This window comes from Eublepharis macularius, chromosome 1, assembly GCF_028583425.1.
Source record: "Eublepharis macularius isolate TG4126 chromosome 1, MPM_Emac_v1.0, whole genome shotgun sequence".
Lineage (NCBI taxonomy): Eukaryota > Metazoa > Chordata > Lepidosauria > Squamata > Eublepharidae > Eublepharis > Eublepharis macularius.
The window spans coordinates 165282065-165305061 of record NC_072790.1 but is presented as its reverse complement, the minus strand read 5'-3'; the positions used below and the strand labels follow the sequence as shown (position 1 = coordinate 165305061).

At 40.1% G+C, this 22997-nt stretch overlaps 2 protein-coding genes across 3 annotated transcripts in view; both read right to left on the bottom strand.

The window, feature by feature from the left end:
- BIRC6 (baculoviral IAP repeat containing 6) overlaps window positions 1-5797 on the bottom strand; it is a 330219-nt gene extending 324422 nt beyond the window's left edge. For both annotated transcript variants that reach the window (XM_054976787.1, XM_054976793.1), the window contains exon 1: window positions 5481-5797. In XM_054976787.1, the coding sequence (XP_054832762.1) occupies window positions 5481-5727 (247 nt within the window). In that variant the 5' untranslated portion in view covers window positions 5728-5797. The remainder of the gene's footprint in view (window positions 1-5480) is intronic.
- A 6524-nt stretch (window positions 5798-12321) lies between these two features.
- On the bottom strand, window positions 12322-22029 carry YIPF4 (Yip1 domain family member 4). The gene is made up of 6 exons (XM_054976777.1): window positions 21819-22029; window positions 18809-18971; window positions 17638-17809; window positions 16514-16591; window positions 15807-15920; window positions 12322-13263 (listed from the first exon to the last, which is right to left on the bottom strand). The coding sequence occupies exons 1-6, from the start codon at window positions 21925-21927 to the stop codon at window positions 13126-13128; spliced, it is 774 nt and encodes a 257-aa protein (XP_054832752.1). The 5' UTR covers window positions 21928-22029; the 3' UTR covers window positions 12322-13125.
- Between the last annotated feature and the right edge of the window lie 968 nt (window positions 22030-22997).

The window sequence follows — 22997 nt, the reverse complement described above, 5'->3', positions numbered from 1 at the left end:
CCACCTTATCCAGATGCAGTTTCAGGTTATTTTTTGCCTTCCATACCTCCCTAGCATGAAGACTAATGCTACCCAATTTAGTGACAAAGGAAATCTATTGACAGGAACCCGATGATACAGGAAAATAAATTTCATCTATGAAGATCTCCGCCAACATCTACTCACAGATGTCACTAACGTTAACAAAACAGATTCAAGTGGGAATCCCACACAGGAGTAGGGGTGTGCACGGGGAGGAGATTCGGGTTGCCCGCTTCGGGTTTACCCAAAGCAGGGGGAAAATCCGGAAACATCTTAATTCTGAAGCGGCAAGCAGCTTCGGAATTAAAGTATTTTACTTGCTTCGGTATGCTCCATAAATATTCAGAGCATACTGAAGTGAGGGGGGAAAACTCCCCCACCTCCCCTGGGGCAACCTCTCCAACCACCCACCACCTTACCTGGCGGGAGGGTCTTTGACAGCTGGGTGGTGGGCTGCCGCCACTGCCGCCACGACAGCAGTGGCGGTGGCAGCAGTGGTAGCACAAGGCTGCGATGGCCTGGAGCCAGCCAGTTTGGCTCCTCTGCCACCGAACTGCTGCCTGAGCCTGCAGGGCGGTGGGGAAGGCTGGAGCCGCTGCCGCATCCTTCAGCCCTTCCTGCTCCTCAACTGGTCACAGCACGGTGGCGCCACGACAGCCATTTGAGGGGCAGGAAGGGCTTTCTCCACCTCCTCCGGCCCTTCCTGCCCCTCAAATGGCTGCCGGTACGCCGCAGCCAGTTGAGGGGCAGGAAGGGCCAGAAGTGGCTCCAGTCTTCCCCACCGCCCTGCAGGCTCAGGCGGCAGCAGAGAAGCCGGATCCACCGCTGCCACCGACAAGGTAGGGGGGGGCTGGGATGATGTTTAAAGGGCCCCGCCGCTGCTTGCAAGTACGCCAGCAGCAGAGAAGCCGGAGCCACCGCTGCCACCGACAAGGTAGGTGGTGGGGGGGCTGGGATGATGTTTAAAGGGCCCCGCCGCTGCTTGCAAGCAGCAGCAGGGCCCTTTAAACTCAGCCCCATAGCTTCCTGAATGCTTCGGAAAGCTTTGATTAGGGATTTCCGAATCGGGGCCAGCATCCCTAATTGGAAACCCAAAGCGCACACCCCTACACAGGAGTCCCATAACATAGAGTTACCTTTTATTGTTCACAGGTTAATCACATCTCACTTGGCTTTCAAAGTGATCCAAGAACTACACTAGGACTAAATAGCTGCTCCATATTCCCATATGACTAAGCTATATACTTAACAATAATAAAATTATTTCCAAAGATATTTCTTTATGTGCAATGGCGTTATTTCCTTTACAGTTTAATTCTAGTTATTGTATTCGGTTTACACCATGCAGTGTTAATATCAGAGTACATTTAAACCTTCCTGAGATATCACTTTTTTGCACCATATACTAAGTTAACAGAGGCAACAATATATTTAATATTGGGTTTAGGTATGGGCAGAAGCATGAACAGACATGTCCCCACAGCCAAACCCCAAATCAATGTAGTATGCAAACTATGTCCCCAGCTTGAGGTTGTTTCCAGAAAGAGGGATATGGACCATCAGTTTAGATGTACATATAATGCAGGCTGATATGCCAGCAGAGAAAGTATTCAGACCCTGCTAATGAATGCCATTATAACACTGATACAAAACCATATGTGATGGAATACAAGAAAAATCAAATCTAGTTCAAATATTCTTATAGAACACAGGTAGGATCCAAGGTCTGTTTCCAATATTAGAAGACTTTTGTTAGTGAAATAGAATATTACTGCCTTCTTCTTTACACTGGAGCCCACTGAGCTCCCTCAAAAGTTACTCCTAGGAGACAGGAGATCCTCAAGAATAGCATGGAGAGCTGGGATTTTGAGATAAGAAAGGGTTAATACCCAAGGTGTTCTAAAGTAAGAAATTAAAGTAAGAAATGTTGATCTTTTCTTGACACCATGTAGAAGAAGCAGTGTGGTATAGTGGTTAGAATGCTGGACCAGAGAGAGCATGTTCTCTGTCTCCTCTCTGCCATGGAAGTTTGCTTGGTGGTCTAACCTACCTCACAAGGATGTTGTGATAACAGAATGGAGGAAGGGAGAACAATTATCTCAGCTGCTTTGGTTCCCCAAAGAAAAGTGGGTAGAAATATCTAAATAAATAATTAGGAGCACTCCTGCTCAGATATGTTACCCAGTGAGGTTCATGGGAACATTTAAATTACTCTAAATTAAACTTAAACTGAGTCAAAGTCTGCAGTTTTACATCCAAGGCCCAATGGTACTGTTTCAAGTTCAAGTTTCATCTACACAGAAGAAAACAGTAGGAATGGACAGCCAAATTTTACAACTTACTTCAAGACACTTCTACCTAAAATATTCATATTTCTGCTGAAGAGACCTGAGAAAATCACAAGTCTCCCCTCCCGCCCAGCCCAGGTTCTTTCCTCTCAACAACTTCAATGGTTACAAATGTCAAATTACATTTTTGCTTAACTCCCTCCAAGCCCAGCAATATATTTAATGAACTCGGAAAGATAATAAATTGTTGCTTATGTACAAGAAAACCCACTAGGGTCCTTCCTATTATCTATGCTATTTATTTTTAAATATTTATATACTACTCATCTCTGAAGCATTCCAGATGGATGCTGACACTGCTTTATAACTGCCAGCACAATTTACAAATAAAGCAACAGTATCTCTTAATGAAAACATTACAATAAATATGAACATAGATATCTAACAATGGAATCACTTGGTGGGAAGGAAGATGGCAGCTGGCACGGACACTGCTGTCATCACGAGTCTATCTGTACCCACTTCTTACTAACTTTTCTGGTACAGAGAAGGATTGAATATACTTTCTATTGGCTGATGCCATTCCAGAGGTTAAGGTGGCTAGTTTTATCTTTTTAGCAATTAATTTAAGGACGAAATTAGCCTTGGTTGTTCCCAAAAGAATTTTAGCTAAATTATAATTATTTTAGACATCATTTGAGGTTTATTTTATGTAATATTTTATTTTATATAAAATATTAACCAGTTTGATGTAGTGGTTAAGAGCACGGGACTCTAATCTGGAGAGCAGGGTTTGATTTCCCACTCCTCCACTTGAAGCCAGCTGGGTGACCTTGGGCTAGTCACGGTTCTCTGGAGCTCTCTCAGCTCCACCCACCTCACAGGATGTTTTGTTGTGGGGATAATAATGGCATACTTTGTAAACCGCTCTGAGTGGGCATTAAGTTGTCCTGAAAGGCGGTATATAAATCGAGTGTTTTATTTTTATATATATATATATATATATATATATATATATATATATATATATATATATATATATATATTGTACTTGCACAGTAGAATCCTAAAGAGTTTTTTTCTTTTGTCATAAAGTTGCAGCTGGCTTATGGCAATCCCATAGGATTTTCAAGTCAAGAGATGTTCAGAGATGATTTGCCATTGCCTGCCTCTGCATTGCAACCCTACACTTCCTTGGTGGTGTCCTAGCCAAGTACTAACCAGGGCTGACCCTGCTTAGTTTCCAAGATCTAACAAAATGAGGCTAGGCTGGGCTATCCATGTCAGAGTCTCTCTTAAATGAGTGCAAATTTGTTTATGATTACAACTATAAGTAAGTTTACAAATGTCATTGCTCACACTGTCGATGGTCGACTGAAGTCACCAATACAACATACCAACATCAACTGCAATAATAATAATGGGCTTAAAAATTGGATGAATTTTATAATGTGTAATAAAGTACACACTGTTAAGGATTTATAAATCATAACCATTACCTATATATAAAATCTGGAAAAAATATTTCCAAGTTTTTTTAAAGATATTACCATGGACAAAAAACTTTGGTAACATTCACATACATCTTTCGGCCCACCAATTACGATCTCAGTACTTTTACATTCTTTACACAGGAACTGAGAACTATATCTTTATTAATTATTAAGTCATTTTGATCTATTTGGATTTTTAATTCTCTGCCTCAAAGATATGTGACAAGTGACATTCGCTTATACCAAAGCTACAGCAAAGTTGCCTTAAGTAAAAAAATTCCAATCCTTTAAATTTTTGTTCATGTTTCTTAGCTAAACCTGAAGGACTTTTTTGTTCGTATTTGTTCTATTTTTCCTCAGAATTTAATTTTCGTGACTACCAATCTGTTCCTGATTATATATTCAGAAATCTAACAATTTCCAAAGCTGAATGTGTTCACCTCTATACATTTATAAAGAAAAGTGACACTGTTATCTCAAATAAAGACAACCAATCAATATCACACTATCTCAATCAAGATCTTTGTTCTGCCACTAGATGATCACATTTTGCACAACAAAAAGGAAAAAAGCAGTACGTAAGTTATAGACTTAATATTTTTCATGGTATTACTACAAGCAAATTTGTGTCCTTTTCCAGCTACTATGTAAAAAACTGTCAAATGATATAATAGTAATATCTTAAGAACTCAACAACGATCAAGAGCAGCAATATATACTGTTGAACAACCATTCTATGCCTATCATTGAAACACATTTGTTTTTATTATCCCTCAAATTAATATATTGTACTGCACTTCTAAGCAGCATCTTTGAAAGATTATTAGGCAGGCATTGCTGCATCAGCATAAGCCAAGTTATATTACAGGTACAATTAAAGGCATACATATCACAAACATCAATACAAGCTAACATTAATGATATACACTTTTAAAGAAGCATTTGTAAGACTACTCAAGGCTCACTGGCACATACATACTATGTAGTTCTACTCAGATATCAGATTCACTGAGTTCCACCTGTACTTGCTCTCAAGCGTGCATAGATCAACTCTCTCACTTTCTGTATGGAAGAGGCTTCTGTGTAAGAGACAGCTTGCAATCTGTGTAATTACTGTCCATACAGTAGGAAGGCACAACCAATTGTGACACAACATGCAAAGGCACAGAAACACATACACGTGTAAGCAGCATATACATCAATCATGAGTATGCTGTTTCCTACCCAGAAGTGCTTTTAGCTGGCGTTAGTGATACTTTTCTCTGTGTATGTATAAAACTAAGGCCTTCTACTTAATAGCACTGGTTAATAAATTTTTAAGTGAAAGATTTAAACAAGAAAACTGAGAAGCAACCCTTAGAAGAAGGCCCAGATGACGACAGACAACTTTGGCCGCTCAACTCCACCTTCCTACCTACCTACCCCCGCCCCAGTCGCTTTAAGAGCACCTCAACCACCTTCGGTTCGGCGTCTCTCGCCGAGTTCCTCTCCAGTTGAAAGCAGCGGAGAAGGAAACCGGCTCACCTTCGCGCTCTGTAGGCCCAGAGGCGGACTTCCAGGCCCTAGAAAGCCCTGACAGAGCTCCCGCCCAAAAGCCTCTCATCCTCACCGGCTTGGGCCTGACTCCCTCCCGCTCCCCGGCCCTGCTTCTAGGCCTGACCCGGCTGCTCCCCCTCACCGTTGAGCGCCGAGGCCTGCAGCGTGGCTCCCGAGGTGCCGTCGATGACTTTGATGGCGCCGCGGGCGGTCACGGCCAGGATGGCGTTGAGCGCCGGGTGGTAACAGAGGCTGCAGAGCCCGTCGGCGTCGCAACGCAGACAGCCGTCCCGTAACAGCAGCCACTCGCAGAGGCCCGGCCCAGGGCCCGCCGACAGCGAGTCCGGCGCCGAGGAGCAAGACGCCCCGCCGGCCTCCTCCGCCGCCATCGCGCAGGACAAGAGGCCCGGCGGAGCCGCTCAGTGACAGTCCCAAGAGCCGCCGCTGCCGCCACCAGTCAGCATCCGGGTCCGGAGAAAGGGGGAGGGAAAAAGAGAGAGGAGAAAGGGAGAGCCTAGCGCCGGCGTAGGCGGGAAATGACGTAATCGCGCCGGATATGGACCGCTGACCCCGAAGCCGCTTGCTTCGACACTTCCTCGAAACGAAAGACTTAAATGGGGGAGGGGGAAGACTGACGGGGTTTTTAAAACTTTTCTCTTCCCCACCCAGGAAGGGAAAGGGCTGTTCTCGTTTACGTCACAAGCCCTGGAGACTCCGCCCCTTGGTCTCTTTACGCAGGCTTTCCCGGCAAGCTCTTTGTTGCTCTGCCGCCCGGCTGGAGGCTACGAGTCGGAGGAGGAGCGGTTTCCAGAGGAACAAAAAGAGGGGCTGGAGTGGGAGGGGCCACCAAGGCATATGAAAGGAAGCGTCTCCTAGCGATTTCGGCGCCTCCGTTTTGATCTGGGCTAGGCTGAGGGACTGAGCTGTTTTGCACATCTGAGTGTTGTTGGATTATTCTGACTTGTTTGGCCTCCAGAAACAAAATGTCCTCCTGTATCAATATCACGAAGTAGCAGGAGGAGCTTCTTTTGAGGGCAAAAGGGAGAACGGTTCTCGTCCCCTCGCCTCCGTTATTTACATGTGTACCATCGAAACATACCATGTTATATGCAGTGCCATCAGATTTAGCCTGAATTTACCAACGTAGCATATTTTAGAAATCTGTCTCCCTGTCTCCAATTAACAGTTTTAATGCATAGCACTGGAGACAGCAGATGGGAAGCTACACTTTGTGTTATTATTTTAAAAGCTTTCTTCAAGGATAATATTAAAACAACTTTATTTAGGAGAGGCTGCCTTGAAAAAAATTCTGAAGCTTTAGTTGGTGCAGAAAGTACCTTTTCTGGGGCCAGACGCTTGGGACACATCTCTCCAGTGATACGTCAACAGCACCGGCTGGCTATTTGTTTCTGGGCCCAATTCAAAATTCCAGTTATTACTTGCAAAGCCCTTTACGGCCTAGGGCCCTCACACTTTTCCAACTCATACTCGGTTCTGCCAGTTACATACAACAGCTAGGTCACAGGTTTTTTTCTGTAGTGGGTCCAGGCTTTTGGAATGGCCTACCAGAAAGGGCACCTTAAGGTGTGTCAGATAAGGTAGTTCTAGAGAGCATTTGGCAGATAGTAAACTTTCAGCTTTGGGTGCATTGTTAATTCTGTACATTTTTATTCCTGTTAATTTGGACTGTTTTGTCCTTGCAATTGGTGTTGCATTGTTAGATGCCTTGAGTCCGTGGAGATAGGGTGGAATATAAATGTTTTAGTAAGTTACTACATATTTATACTCACCACCCACTTATTAGTATCTTGCAATCTTAAGCACATTTACTAGGGAGTGAATCCCACTGAACTCTGTGAGACTTCTGAGTAATAGAATTTTGATAGAAATCGCTCTCTGCTACTTTGTCTCTAGATTCAGAAAAGTTAACATCAACTGAGCACATAACTACAAATGTATGCACTACCCAAATGCTTGCTTCAATTTTTTAAAACCCTTTTGTCAATAAAAGATCTTATCTCATGTGGTCTGAGTAAGTTCCATTCATGTTGTTAGGGCTCTTGGCTTTTTTGTTAAAAGTTCAAAATGGTTAGGCAATGCATCATCAGTGGGAGATAATTAAAGAGATACTTGCCAGATATTTAAATATACTACAGTTTGGAAAAGGTAACATCTCCAACGAAGAGTAGGAACAGTCATAAGTAGGGTTGCCAGGTCCAGGGGTGGGGTGGGGCCTCATTGGGGTGTAATGCCATAGAGTTCAGCCTTCCAAGGCAGCCATTTTCTCCAGGTGACTGATCTGTTCCTTGGAGATCAGTTGTAATTCCAGGAGATCTCCAGCTACCACCTGGAGGCTGGTGACCCTAGTGATAGGTAAGTTTGGGAGGCAATGAAATAGAACTGAAAGTTAGTTCAAACTGATGGGGAGGCTATGCATGTGGCTGAGATTCTGCATTGTAGGATTACCTCTTTGCCTCCAACAAGTATCACAAAAACAATGCAGGCCTGTCACAGGGACTTAGGAAGCATGTACAATATTTTGAAAAGTATTAATGGTACACTCCTAAAAGACTTGAATCTAGTGCATTACTTTTCCTTTAAAAAAGTTAACTATGGTTGCTAATGTACAGAGAAATTGTGAACTGTTCTACTCAGAATCCTATGCAAGTCTATTGAATGGGGCTTACTCACAGGAAAACATCCTTGAATTGCACTGAAAATCTACTACTGTATCATATTACTATAATACGTTTAACCACTTGTTACTGCTTTCCATCCAGGTGCGTGTGTCTTCCCTGACTCTGCATCTATCTAACCAGCCTCCCTGCCCACCAGTTTATTTAGGCTGAATGATAGCGCAATATGTGCACTGCATTACCAATAACTGGTTTTATATTTATGCTGCCAAGCTTTATTATTGTATATTTTATTATTGTATATTTCATACTGTTGTGGGGAGACTCAAATAGGTTTTCAACCTGTCACTTTCTCTTTAAACCTCCAGGGAAGCTGCATTGTGTGCTTTGACCTCTTTAATTCCCTATTACATGATGAGTATTTATAGTTGAGTGTGGGGCGTTTTTCTCATGACCGCTCCCTGAAATTTGTGCGCTGAAATACATGCATGAAAAGTTTTTGTCCTTTGATGAGAGTTGGGCAAGTGACTCTTTTACTAGAGAAGGCAATATTGATGTCTTATAGATTGAAATCATGGCTGTAAGAATGTGTTTTATTTTATTTGTAGAGAAAAAACATGTTATGGTGGTTTGTGCATCGTCCCGAGGAAGTGGATTGCATGAAACAAGCTGAGTTTACCAGTCGCTTGTAGGGCCGGGGGGGGGGGGCCCTCCGGGGTCCTCCGTTCTTCCCAGCACTCCACCTTGTTACATCACACCATCAGAATCAATACCCCTTTGGGGGCTTCTTACCTCTCTCGGCTCGTCGCTTCAGACCCTCACCATCCCTGCCCTTTGGCGGAGGTCTTTAGTGTGTAGCACCATTGAGAAATTTACTCACCGTTTGGACTCTGAAGGAAAGACTGCTCGCACCACTGAGAGATTTGGTAGAGGGAACGCGGTCTTGTGTGGATTTTTTATAGAATACCTTTCATTGTATTAGCTCTTTGAACTATTTATTCATTTCTGTTTGCTATTTGCATTGTTTACATCTCTATTGATTATATCTAGCATTTGTGTATATTCAAGTTGCATTCATTGAATTATTTAATTGATTTCATTGGCTCCTTGCGGGTCTCAGCTTCTTGTGCTCCTGTTGTATCAGGGACTGCCTCCCTTGTCTTTGGACAACTGGAAAAGTCATACTACTTTCATCCTCACTTGAACAAAGACTTCAGATTCCTTCCATATTACAAGTGTTAACTATCTTAGTAAAACATGAAACTCCCTACCTATAACAGGTGTTAGCTAACTTAGTTTGAATACAAATTGCCTTTTTCTTGATTAAATTTGAATTGTATGTAATTATATTTCACCCAGTATTTCCTACAAGTCCTGACCAAGCTATTTGTATGTTTATATTCCCCCTACAAAAGTTGACCACATAATGTGGATCTACTCATTGCATCTGAAGAAATGGGTTCTAATCTACAAACTTTTATCCTGGAATGAAATCCTGTTGGTCTTTAAAGTTCAGTTATTTCAACTGTGTATCTTTAAAGCTATGTCATTGCCCACATCAATGATCAACTGTAAATCTTTAGGAACATCTGCAATGTATATCAGGAATATGAAACAGAGTTTAGAACATTACAGGATTAATGTTCTCATTTAAAAAATGAAGTTATGAGGCTTTCACCTGAATGCTCCTATAAGCATAGAGCGTATTTACAGAGTTGGCTCTGTAAACTGGAACATTTATTATGATCCTCAAGTAAGTTTTACCAGTACCCTTGTGGTAAGAAGAATTGTATGTCAAAGTAACTGCTTCGATGCGTAATAGAAGTGGTACATGTTCTCAAGTATGACAAAACTTTATACTTTGAATAAACCTGAAAATTTATTTACATTAGAAACAGAAATTAAGCATACGAAATGTAGATACTTATCCCTTGGTTTAGTGAGTATAAAGAAGCTTTTATATGTATTCAGCAAACAAACTTATGTTCCAGATTTTTATAAAATACATTTTATGCTGTATTTATATACATGCTTAATCTAAGAACAAGAACTTATTGGAACTATTCAATAACAGTGGACATATAATTTTCTTTGCATAGCATATGCAGAGAGGTGGAATCTTTCAAAACATTATGCAGTTCTGCGCTTATATATATATGAAAACTTGAGATGTTAAAAGCAAATATATTACAAATATACGCTGACTGAAACCATCTTCTGGGGGAAGAGAACAATTGCTTTAAAGGAGCCAGATAATTATCATATTTAATTCTTAAATAGGATTGATTGGTTAAATGAATACACCTCTCCTCTACCCCACCAGTGGAAAAATTTAAACTATTATTTTATAGTTATGCTATATATATTGCAAAAGGATAGTATTTGAATCTCTTTCCTAGGCTCTAGTACAAGTCTTAAATTGTTGACTAAAGTGCATGGCTAATACTTAAACCTTAAACAGCTATAATATTTTTGCATACTTTTCGAGTCGCTTTCTCCTTCACCACCCCCATTCCACAAAGATATGCCAATTGATTTTTCATACTAAATAGAGGGGCACAGTCACACACCCTTACAAATAGGTAGCCACTTAATTTTATACATGGTTCTGAAAACTATCACCACAGGATTTTATTAATGGTAAGGTGCTTTTTAAATTAGGGATGTGTACCTTTAAAAGTTTTGTAAGTTGAAGCATCATTTAACAGGGAAAACGTTTACACATGTATTATTTCATGAATCAGATGCAAATATGCTGAGATTCTGTTCCTGCCTCAAGCAATTTCACAGTAAGCACTTACATGAAGCCTTCCCATTACGCTGTTTTATTCATTAAGGTGATGTGAAGGAACATATTCGTGAAAGAAAATTCTATTGTAGGAACTGGATCTACAAAGGATACAATCCTGAATAATAATAATTTGGAAATATATTCCAATGAAATAAGGTAATGTTTAAGACTGAGATTTAAACTTCGTTTGTGGAAGAAACTGCCTAGCAGTTAGCTTCCTATTATTCTGATATCACAATCCAAGAGGTATGGTTTGCTACAGGAAAAATTATTCACAAAGAGAATTACCACTCCTAAGAATTAACACAGCAGAACCAACTTGAATCTAGAGGCAACTCCTAGATTACTAATATAAAATGTATAGAATCTATTAGTACAAGATGTCTTTATTATCAAGCTAGAAAGCACTGTACAATTTTATTTAAGTTGTACGTTTGAATTAAATTCAATTAGAACAAAGTTTTTCAATAAACAGATTTCTGTTTAACAAGTTTCAGGCAGTCTAGTGCCTAGCAGTTGGCTTCTTATTATTCTTTCAACTAAAGGACAGTTTGGTATAGGGGTGCCATTCCCCTGCCCAGGGTGGGAGATCCCCTGCTCCCACCCTTCCCCCCCATGCCCACTTACTTGGCCAGCGGGGGGGGGGCGCTTCCCAGGGTGCTCCCCCCAGGTGGTGCAGCACACCTCACCAGGTGGCACAGCGCACCCTCCATGCCCACAGCAGCCCAATTCTGGCTGAAGTGAACTGCAGTGGGCCCGTTTCAAGCCAAATCATACCCTGCAGCAGGCCAATCCAGCCCCCAGGAGTGCTCCCAGCTGCCCTTTGACCCCATGCGATGACATCACTTCTTGGAAGTGACATCATCACGCAAGCTGGGAGCGTGCATGCGCATGCACTGGGCATGCAAAACCAAGACCCAGGGTGCAGCAAGGTAAGTGCCAGGCTCCCAATCTCCCACCCGAGGAGTCAAGGGGCCTGGCAACCCCAGCTTGGTAACGTAAGTAGCAGTTTTGCAGATCAAGTTCATTTTTTCAGCTTTCCTCACAGTCAAGGAGCCTAATCATGCTCTAGTCATGTGAAAGCACGATGTTAAGAAATTAAAGATATGTAAGAATGTGAATGGGAGTGCACATGAGAAGGCACATACCATTCAAACTGATCCAGTGTTGACTATACCTCCATCTGATGTACATCCAACTTACAGTAGCGGTTCCCAATCCAGCAAACAATATCAATGTAGAAGCCTGTTCTTGCATGTGACTCATTAGGTCAACTAATTTGGAATAGCTGACGCACTCTGAACAAGTTATTTTAATTTCCACAAGTCTTTCTGCTGTGATATATATTTAGATTACTATGAATTAATATAGTCAATATCCTCAGCAAAACCATGAATAACACATTCATCAAAATGAAAGTGAGTGTATTGCTAAGCTAAACTGAAATGCTATCATTCTTCAGTCAAGCCCTTAGAGTGTAATTTTACAAAATAGTTATATCACCTCAGATTGTATATCAAAATAGCAAAATAAGGTGTTAAAAAACCAAGTACAGCTTGAGAGAAGCACTGTTTATTCCACTTTAAGACACTGTTCGGAATCAAAAAAATCATTTAGCTTCTCTCCCCACCTCATTACCAGTACAAAGATGCAGTTTAAAAGAGAAAACCTTGCTGAGATTTTAAAAATCAACACTGTACAAATTGTAGTCCTACTGCACACATACACTACTGATTAAATGCAAGGATGAATTCCAACACTGGAATCTTCAAGTTGTTATGCAATCTATAAAACCTTTTAACAAGATCCTAAAGGTACGTATAGATGATGAATGTAAAAATGTATTCTTAAAGTCAAATTGTATCGCAATAGCCAAATCAAAAGTATATGACGTACTATGTTAAGAGTCATGTCTCGATTATTCAGACTAAAGTGTAATTCTGTCTACAGACTGATTCTGTCTACAGAATCTGCTGTGCAGAAAGCAAAAATTGAACTGTCAAACTTTTTATCAATAATCAGAATTTTTCTTTGTTTAAAATACCTATCATCTGGCCCTGGTGCTTTTGGCACAGGTAACAAGCTGTAATTCTGCTACTTCATCTTATAAACACGCGTTGTTACTATCTTGTTCAATAAACTCTAACAAGTCTTAAAACCTAAAACTGTTATAAATCTCTAACATAACTAAACTTGTTTAAATAATGTACAGAGATATATTTGAGATTACCACTTCTTGAAACCTTGACAACCAAGGATGATGCAGTCACTTCTCCTTTCATTTGGGCTGTGTAACCTGACATTTCATCAGTCTTCACGGTAAGCAAAACATTGTTTCTGTCACAGTCCAATACTGCAGGTCACACCCCAGTATATAAGGACAAAAAATAAATGTACAATAAGAAGATAGGATAGATCAGGAGGGGCTTCTTGGTCTTAAATTCTTCTCCAACTAATAACGAAGCAGCACTGTATGCAGCCCAAAAGACTCCAAAAAGCTGACAGGAAATAAAATATGTTATTTTACATAGGAAGTTAGTATCCAAATACTCCAACAGACCGGCATTTATCCTTGTGGAGAGGGGAAGACTCTAAAATTTATTACAATTATCTGAAACCAAGGATTGCTGAATTCAGAGGAACCCAGCAAATGCACATACATTCAGTGAGTAAGGCATTCTTGCAGGGTTTATTATTAATTGCCCTTCATTTTCTGAAATGGCAGGCCAATTCACATTCAGTTGAAGATGTAGTCAATTCATATGGTTGCCTCCTGACTGCTGTTCTATTAATATAATAAAGATAAAACTGATTTATGATGTATCCCAGCATCATATCATATGACAGTTACAGTTGTCATGTGATCTTATGCACTGGAATGGTATCATATGATAGAAATACTGCAAATAAAGTTATATTATCATTTGCATCATGACAACATTTATAGTTACCAGATTGCAAATACTTTTACAACATTTAATTTGAAAATGTGCAAATAGCATCACCAATATATTTAATTCTGAACTATTATCCTAAAGTCTAGATCAAAAACTCTGCATGATTAGATCCCATACAGATGAGGGGAAAACAGTAATAAAAATGGAGGAAGGGGGTTTAAATCCTCCAAAAGAGGTATCAATCACCAAGATCTCAGGGGAGTTTTTAAAATAAAAAATAATAATGAAAAAAAAAGATCTCAGGGGAGCACAAAGATTGCTCATGACATTCAGGGGAAGCCTAACAACTCTAGCACAGAGAAGGAAGAGATAGCCATGATACCGCAAAGAGAGAAAGGATTTTCCTCCCCATGAGTCCAGGGAGAACTACACCACTTGACTATACTAGTACTTTGGGCAGTCTTTCACAATGAACAAGTCTTTTTTTTTTTTTTTAGAAACAGAGGTTACCAACTTCTGTGTTTCTCCTTCATGTGCTTGAGAAAAGAACACAAATTTAAATGATTATCTTAGAACTCCAAACAAGTTGTATAGCTTAATTGTTATTGTAAGCTTTAAAAATCAAGCAACAATTAAAATGTATCTGCTTTCTAAAGAGTATAAACATTTAAATAACAGTAAAAGTAATCTTAAAATAACCTGGCTTATAATGAAATTTGTATTTTACACTAACATGTTAAATCCTACATGCATCCCAATCTGAAATAATGATTGTCCATTACATTAAGACAATCATTACATTACATTAAGACAGAAGGAAACGGAATTATTTTGAGATTAAACAATATGACACAATAATACACCATGCAGTTTATTTATTATTAAGAACTTCCTATTATAGTATGAACTCCCCTCTGACTAGCATGTATCTCAGGCAACAGGATCAAGGAGATCCCGAAATGCACATCCATTTTTTCTCTTTAATCATTTATTCAAATTAATCCACCATGTCTAAGGGACCCTTAAGGGCATCTGTCAAGTATTACAATCCATCAATAATGGATTATATATACTTAGTAAGAAAGTATACATAGTTTGTTTTCACTTTCTTTGAACACTAGAAATCCAATTCATTAACTTTTAAAAGTCAGCTTAGTTTAAAAAACAATTTGTTATGCATTGTTATGGACTCCCATTTAAGGAGTAAAATTGTTCTATTAGCAGTGCAATCCTAAACAGAGTTGTATCTTGTTAAGCATATTGATTTCAGGGGACTTTAAAAGGCATAACTTTGTTTAGGATTGCATTGTTAGAGAATAGGCTACTTTGAATCCCCAGCAAATTGGTTTGCTGCTGGCTTCATTAGGGTTTTTAGAGAGTATGTTCTGCATGTCTAATTTTCCATAAATTTCACGGATCTTCTGTCCTGACTAACAGTATACTTGCAGTGCAATCTTATGCAGACTTACTCCTGTCTAAGCTCATGGGACTGCACTGTTAAAATTTAAGAAGATTTTAACAGTCACTTTGGGTAGAAGTGTAGAGTATAAATTAATTAATAAGCACTTATAACACTGTTCAACCTGAACTGTAGGATAGAGCTACATACAGTTTTAATCTTTAAAAATAATGCTTCACTCTCTCTCTCTTTCTCTCTCTCTCTCTCTCTCTCTTCCAGAAACTTGCAATATCTATTGTCTAGCCTACAATGAATATTTTATAAATCAAAGCATGTTTGATAAGCACTACAAATTCTCATTATTCACAATGAAGAAGGCATCAAACAGTTTCAAACATATCTCCAGATGGGTCAAAATTTCCTCCCTCAGTTTTGCCTTCCCTTCTTCTGTTCTCTCTTATTAACTTCCTTCTCTTCTTGAGGCCATTGGATGAACCGCTCTATCATCATGATGCAGCTTTGTCACAAACACCTGCAAATGGTTCTCTCTCTATACACACACACACGCACATACAACACACAAACACAAGTTGTGCAATCTATGTTGCAAGACAGTATTGTATAGCCAAATACTATATATAAGAGAAGATCACAAAACACTACCTGCACTAAACCACTAAAATGTAAACCAGTATGTTTTTAAGATGCAACTTTGACCACCTGTCAAGCATAACATTGAACTTACTTTTATTAAAGTAGAAACAACTTCAAATGATCCAACCACCAAGAGAACAGGTGCTATTACAATAAGAGGAAGTAAGGAATATCCAATCACTCCAAGAACCTGGCCATATGCTACCTGAAAATTTGAAGTTAATAGGACATCATTGACAACAATTCACAGCCTGTTAACAAAAAACTCCAAATGACTGCTCAGCCTTGAGCCCAGAAAGCCAACGTTTTGTTATGTCTCTCTTCTTTAGCAGGTCTCTTCCTATCCTGTCACAGTATTATCTTATCAACATCATCACCCCATCTAATTTCCATCAGTCTGTTATTTCCCTACAACCTTCTTTTGTCAATCTAATATTTGCTTTTATCTGCTGTATTTTTATATCCCATCCTTCATCTAAGAAGCACAGGACGGCATACATGTAACCTCCCTGTATTCTTCACCATTATATTCTCACAACAATGCTGTGAGGTAGGCTGAGCCAGTCACTCTTAGCCTAAAGTCATCCAGCAAGTTTCATGACCAGCTGTAGTTTGACTTACTAACCCCCTGTATCATAGTTGCTCTCTATACCCTGAATGAAAGGTCATACCTCTGCTGTATTCTATCCAGGTTCAAAATTGCTAGTGTTGCTATATTAAAGATATAACAGTAAAAATGCAATAGCTGAAATTAATTTGGGTTCTTACAGATCAAGTTTCATTTCATAAGGTCCTTACCTCTCCTCCAAGAACTCTGGCCAACAGGAAGATTGTCAAGGATCCAAATATCCAAATAGTTATAATCCAGGATACAACCTTAATAATTTTTTTAAAAGGTATAGTCAATACAGTATCTTTTCATATTGAACTAATTTTGATGGAATTACTGAATGACAGTTTGACTAATTTCTATAAACTCTCCACTTTAAACTTAAAAAACATATTTGAGTGAAGGAAAAAAGAAAATAGTGAAGATAACATATTTCCTTCTCTAAAGGAGACTCCATGTCTGCAGTTTGACAATGCAAATCTGCAAATGCAAGTACAACATGCCTTCAATTTTGAGCAATAGCAAGGCAAGCCTCCCTAAGCCCTTGCAGAACTCTATTTTCATAACACCCAAAGGAGCCACATGTGGAAGGAACATTGTGATAGCCTTGTGAACACACAGAGATTTCTGCCTTGTTTACAATGCAGTAAATTAAGCTACAAATCCATAAATTTTATATCATAATGCATTTCCTCAAACCAAACAGCTTAGTATACAGAAAAGTATTTTGATCAAGCAAGGAAGTTTTGCATGCATAATCAATGTCACTGCAGATGTGCAGCTGAACATGTATCTTCATTCACCTCACAATGCACATTCAACTGCAGCTGAACTAATTAGATACATCTTTTGATGAAAATAGGGATACACATTTAAAAATGAAGTCACTAACTGTTGCACACAACAGGTTCAGAGCGCGCAGCTTACAAAGTTCATGGCTTCTTTACTTGGGGAAAAGTCTGCAGACCTTAAGTAAGAAGAAAGACAGGGATACAGGAGCCTATCACATGCAATAAAAAGTTGAGAGAAGAGATAGGTGCTTTCATAATGTGGGATGAAATTCTGTACCCATATAACAAACATAACTGATTTCCTGGATTAGAGACTACAGCACATTGAATCAGGAAAGAAAATGGATACATTTAAGAAGCACGTGGTCAAAAAATGAAAGTAATATGAGTACAAATGGAGGCAGGGATAAGAGACTTTTTAAAAATTATTCAACCATGGATCAAATGTAGATATAAACTTATGAAAACTGCAAATTAGAACATACCTTGGCATTTTTCTTAAGATAAAATCATTTACCTACCTTGAATTGTCCATATAATGAGATCATTGAGAAGAATAGGACAACCGCCAGTGGACCCCAGAAGTCAGGATTATCTCTTACTACTTGTCTGTTAAATCCAAGCGAAGGCATTGGCATCAAGACACACCGAATTTTGTAGTATATATCCTTCAGATCAATGTCTAGCTCCTCCCTAAAGTTATAAAAACAAAACTTTCACAGTATTTCTGAAATCTGAACAGAGTAGTCACTTCGCTTGTGAAATAACACACAGCTGTACCACTCTGAACACAATACCCCCCCCCCACAAGAGACCCAGTTTCAAAAGGCTGTGGCAGCTACCTGACTTGCTGGGTTTTTTCTTCTACTTTGACATCATAGCAAAGGATTATTGAACGAATACAAAAAAAAGCAGTTAGAACAAAAAGATTTCCCTCTGCACAAGGCAACGTCAACTGCCACTGAACAAACAGAAGCACTGAGAGTTTTCAATAACAGCAAGACCCTTCCTACCTTTGGCTCCTGATAACCAAGCCATAGTTACCAAGAATGTATTGGCTAACCCAAGCAGCAGGGTTGCTCTCTTCCTGCAATTCAAGGACAATATATGCAGAAACACTGACTTCAAGCATCTTGTAAAAGCAAATTATCATATATGATGTATTGTCTTTCTTGCAATTTAAAAAGTTGACCTTCACATATAAGTTCAAATGCAAGATCAAATGGAATTTGTATTCTGTGAGCATGTAAGCTGGATTTAATATTCTGTCTCTTTTTTGTGTAACTTCTAAACCATAAAAAATATTATATTGACCTGAAAACCAGTTTTTACCTACATGTGAATAATTATCTTGAATGAAACTAAAAATTTCAGTAACTACACCTTGTGTTTGAATGCGAGCAATAGTGGAACTTTTCACACAGTGGTTTTTATGTGTTTTAAGTCTGAATGCTTTTAAATGGGGAAAATAAAAATGAGGAAAATTGTGTATTTAATTTATTGCAATATTATTAACTTATTATTTAAATCTTTGCAACTTGGTTTACTACATTATTCAACATCCTGAGTCCAAGAAGGTAAGGTGGGATAGAAATATTTTGAATAAATTAAATCAATGTCACCACTTTATTCATGTAAAAGGACCATACTCAAAAGCTAATAAGGAGCTTCAGATTCCAAATATTTACATACAAGAGTGGCTTATTATCTTCAGGGTCATCATCTTCTACTTCCAAAAGCCAGCCATATCCTCTTTGTCTGAGGAATGTAGTTGCAGTAGATTCTTTAATAAATTCTCCATTACCTCCTCCAAGATTGAGCTTCACATCATGAGAGGCTATTGAACCACTAAGATCTTAAGAAAGGAACAAAAGACACAGTTATAAGAAACCACAAGCATGGTTTTCCAGTGTATAGGTAGAATGTACAGTTATACAAATATTACTGACATAACATGCCTTACAATTTTTAGTATATTTTATTCAAACAAAGTTAAGTTTTTCCATAAATTTGATGTGACTTACAAATATCAAGATTAATACACAATATAATAAAAAACTCCACAAACATTAAAACAAAGCTGTCAAATGCCAATGAATAATAATAGCCTGCCCCTGCAATAAATATCAGTCTACAAATGCCTCTTGAAGAGTTGCATCTTTTGTGGAAAATTGCTACAGAAGGTGGTCTGTGGTCCTACTCTGAAAAGCCATTCCACAAGGTCTCACAAGGACTTTAGTTAGCAGGCACACTGATACAGAGAGAAGCAGCCCAACAAGTATGCGAGTCCCAGGTTGTAAAATGCTTTAAAGTTAAGACCCAGAACCTTGAATGAGGCCTGGAAACACAGAGAAAGGGAAGTCAGCTGTTTCGAAATTGTAGCCCAGTGGTTAAGTGGATGGGTTGCAAATCAGCACCCTGTTGGTTCAAATCCCACTACTGCCATGAACTCAGTATGTGGTCTTGAGTAAGCCACTCCTCTCAACCCAGCTCCCCAGCTGTATTGCGAGGATAATAATGACACCTGTTCACCGCTCTGAGTAGGGCAATAATCTGTCTAGAAGAGTGGTATATAAGCACAGCTAAGTTCCCAGGATACTTTCAAGGGTAGCCCCACATAAAATGTCATGAAATAATGCATTACTGAGGTTACAGAAGCACAGATCTGCTTAGCTAGGTCAGCGAAGTCAAAGACGATAAATACATATCGCTTTCATCTGGTGTGTGAATTGTTTAATATATTTTATCCCACCCTTCTTCCAAGGAGCTCAGGGAGATGTACATCACTCTCCCCTCCTTCATTTTACCCTCACAACAACCCTGTAAAGTAGGATAGCCTGAGAGAGTGGCTGGTCTAAGGTCACCCAGCAAGCTTCATGATGGAATAGAGATTTGAACCTGGGTTTCCCAGATCCTACTCTGGTACTACAAGGGACTCTTAACACCATGAATTTGCTCTTGTAAGAACAAGGTTCTTCAAAGAATATACTTAAGTTGGAATATACTAAAATTAGAGAGAGTAGTAGCGGGAAGAGGTCAATGAATCTTAGATCCAGGAACGAGTATTCCAACCTCTTTTACCAATCACAGCAGGAAGCATTAGTGAGGAGCCGCTTATTGGCATAGTGAAAAACTAAATATTTAACAGCAGCACAAGCATTTCATAGGCTACAGCTTACTTCTGCAGATGGAACTCACCTGGAAACTTGTGTATGTTCCTACACACACACACACACACACACACACACACACACACACACACTATGAACCTCCCTGCCAATAAAGGTAGTTTTCAGAAGCCCTGTTCCACATGCCCCATCTTTTAAAGCAAGGCTGAGATCAGAAAAGAAACTGCTTTGCGTTCCATTTCAGGAAAAAGTAGGTTCAAAGAAAAGGAAAGAACAAACCACCTTGTAGATAGAATTCAACTCTTGGAAACTGGAAGGTTTTTTAAAATCACAAATCAATTAACTGCCTCAAGAGTCTCTGAGTGATGAGATATGTAGGCATAAATATTTTAAACAAATATACAATAGAGAGGAAAGATGTGTGGTGAAGCTACCAAGAAAAAAAAAAGAACCAAGAACAAAAAATAATATTTAAGTATTAGGTGTGCCCTTAAATTCAAGTAAATATTAGCAGAGATCTACAAAAGATCCAGCCAAAGTTAAATGTAAACCAATCCCACAAAAGAACATAAAATTTGTGAACAAAGAGGTGCTTAGAGTCTTGACTCTGGAAGACTGGGTGATACCAGCCATTTCTTAAATTTGGCTAGCTGTGGCAACATTAGCCTGCTGAAGCATTGTATATTCACTCTGTATCTTGGCCTTATGAGTCACTAACAAGAAGACTGTGTAATGCAACAATTACATTAAGCTTCGCAGTAAAAAAAAGTCCTAAAAATATTCTCCAGTGCTGAAAACATTATTGTACTGCCACACAGTCACCAGAAAACAAAGAAACTGCATAGATTTTGTAGAAACAGATGCACATAATGATGCATGCCCTGGCTACACTGAATGTGGCAGACAATTGTCTTGAATAAACTGCAGTTTTTAAGATCAGAGAAGCTGACCATCCCCAATCTAACAAAATGGAAGAAAGGTTATTTGGATGTTTATTCCACTCAACTGACCACCCCCCGCCCGCACAATCACTGAATGAACGTGTGTGTGACAATACTTTACCAACGTCAGAAACGCGTTTCCAACATCAGCACACATTTGCCCCATTCACAATCGATGACAAGTTGGACTGAGGTGCGTGAGTGACAGAAAACGCACAACAGCCAGGATCAGAAACCCGGCAGGTATTTACAAAAACTAGGTCAGGATTCGCTTCGTTCCTTTTCTCTGTCTCCTTAACTCACAGTACAACCTTAAGCAAAATAACCCCCGTCTGAACGCAACGATTTCAGTGAGCTGAAATAATTCTGCATAGGATTGCACTAGTAAACTGCTTTACGCCATCAGGACCGACTCCATAAAAAGGCTTCCTCACTTCCTTGAGCTCTCACTGGAATAAAGATCCGTCTGGCTACGCGAAGGTACCTCTGCCACGCAGACCAGAGTGGCCGACAGAGCTTGGGGGCGTTCACACGGCCTCCTGGTCCACACCCGCCGCGGAGCTGTCAGCGTTGGCCACCCCCGCCTTCCCCCTCTTCGGAGCGCCTCAGGGCTCGCCCCTCGCCCACTCTTACCTTCCGCGTCGGCCGAGGAGACGAAGGTAAAGTCCCCGTTATTAGGAGCATAGAGCGGCGGAGGAGGCGGCGGCGGCGGCGGCGGCTGCTGGGAGCCCGGCGGCTGCATCGCCTCGCCCGCTTGGGGCCTCGAAGGCCCAGCCGAGACAACCGAGCAGAGCCGCCAGGAAAGCCGTCAACAGCTGCCCGAAGAAGCCTCCGCCCCCTGGCAAGCACGACTGTGGTGACAGCTTTCCTCCTCACCGATTGGCTGGCAGTGACCTCTTTCATCTTGCCCTCGCCTTTTCCGCCTCTCTGGAGAATCTCATTGGTCCGGAGGGTCATCGCAATTGGTGATTGGCGAAGACTTAGAACTGAAGCAGAAGGAGACGGATTTGTGGGGGTGGTTTATGTCCGCCTTGGAATGCAACAGTTCCTTTCCTGTCCTGCGCTGAACGAACTTAGTTTATGTTATGTAACGACAATAATGTAACCTTCTCCGGACCTCGGTTCTTCGCTCTCCTGATGTTCTCACATCAGTTGTCCATTTCTGGATTTCTTGCCTGCTTCGAAAAAGAGATCCTGAAAAAAATCAGTGATTGATAAACCAGAAGATTTAAGGGATGATGAATCACAGACGTAGCAATATCATTTGTTTTGTTTCATTAAAGGACAGTCAGGATATGGAGAGTGCCACTAGAGGATGCTGGGCTTATGCTGAGGAAAATAAAACAAGTTAAGGTTGAAAGACTAACATTTATTTCAACATGAGATTTCATGTGTCGGCGCTCACTTCATATGTGAAGTGAGCTCTGAGAAACCTCATAATGAAATACATGTCATTAGTCTTTCATGTGCCCCTGGACTTTTGTTTTATTTTGCTCCAACCGGCTAACATTGCTACCCCTCTATAATTATGCTGAGCAGCCAAGAATAGATTGACGCTCAGGGTTCAGTATTTTCCAAGTGACTTGCCAGAAGAGTCTTGCTTGTGCTAGAAGAGAGAGTACTGCTATCACCTCTAACTGCACCCGTCTGAGAAACAACAATGGGAGAAGTTTTGCAGTCTCTGCCAAGTTTGTAGGCTTTCCAGGGTCATCTGGTTCACACTTGTGGGAAACAAGATGCTGGACTAGAAGGTCCTTTGGATCTAGCATTGGGTTGCCAGGCACACCCTAGAAACTGGCAGGAGACAGGAGG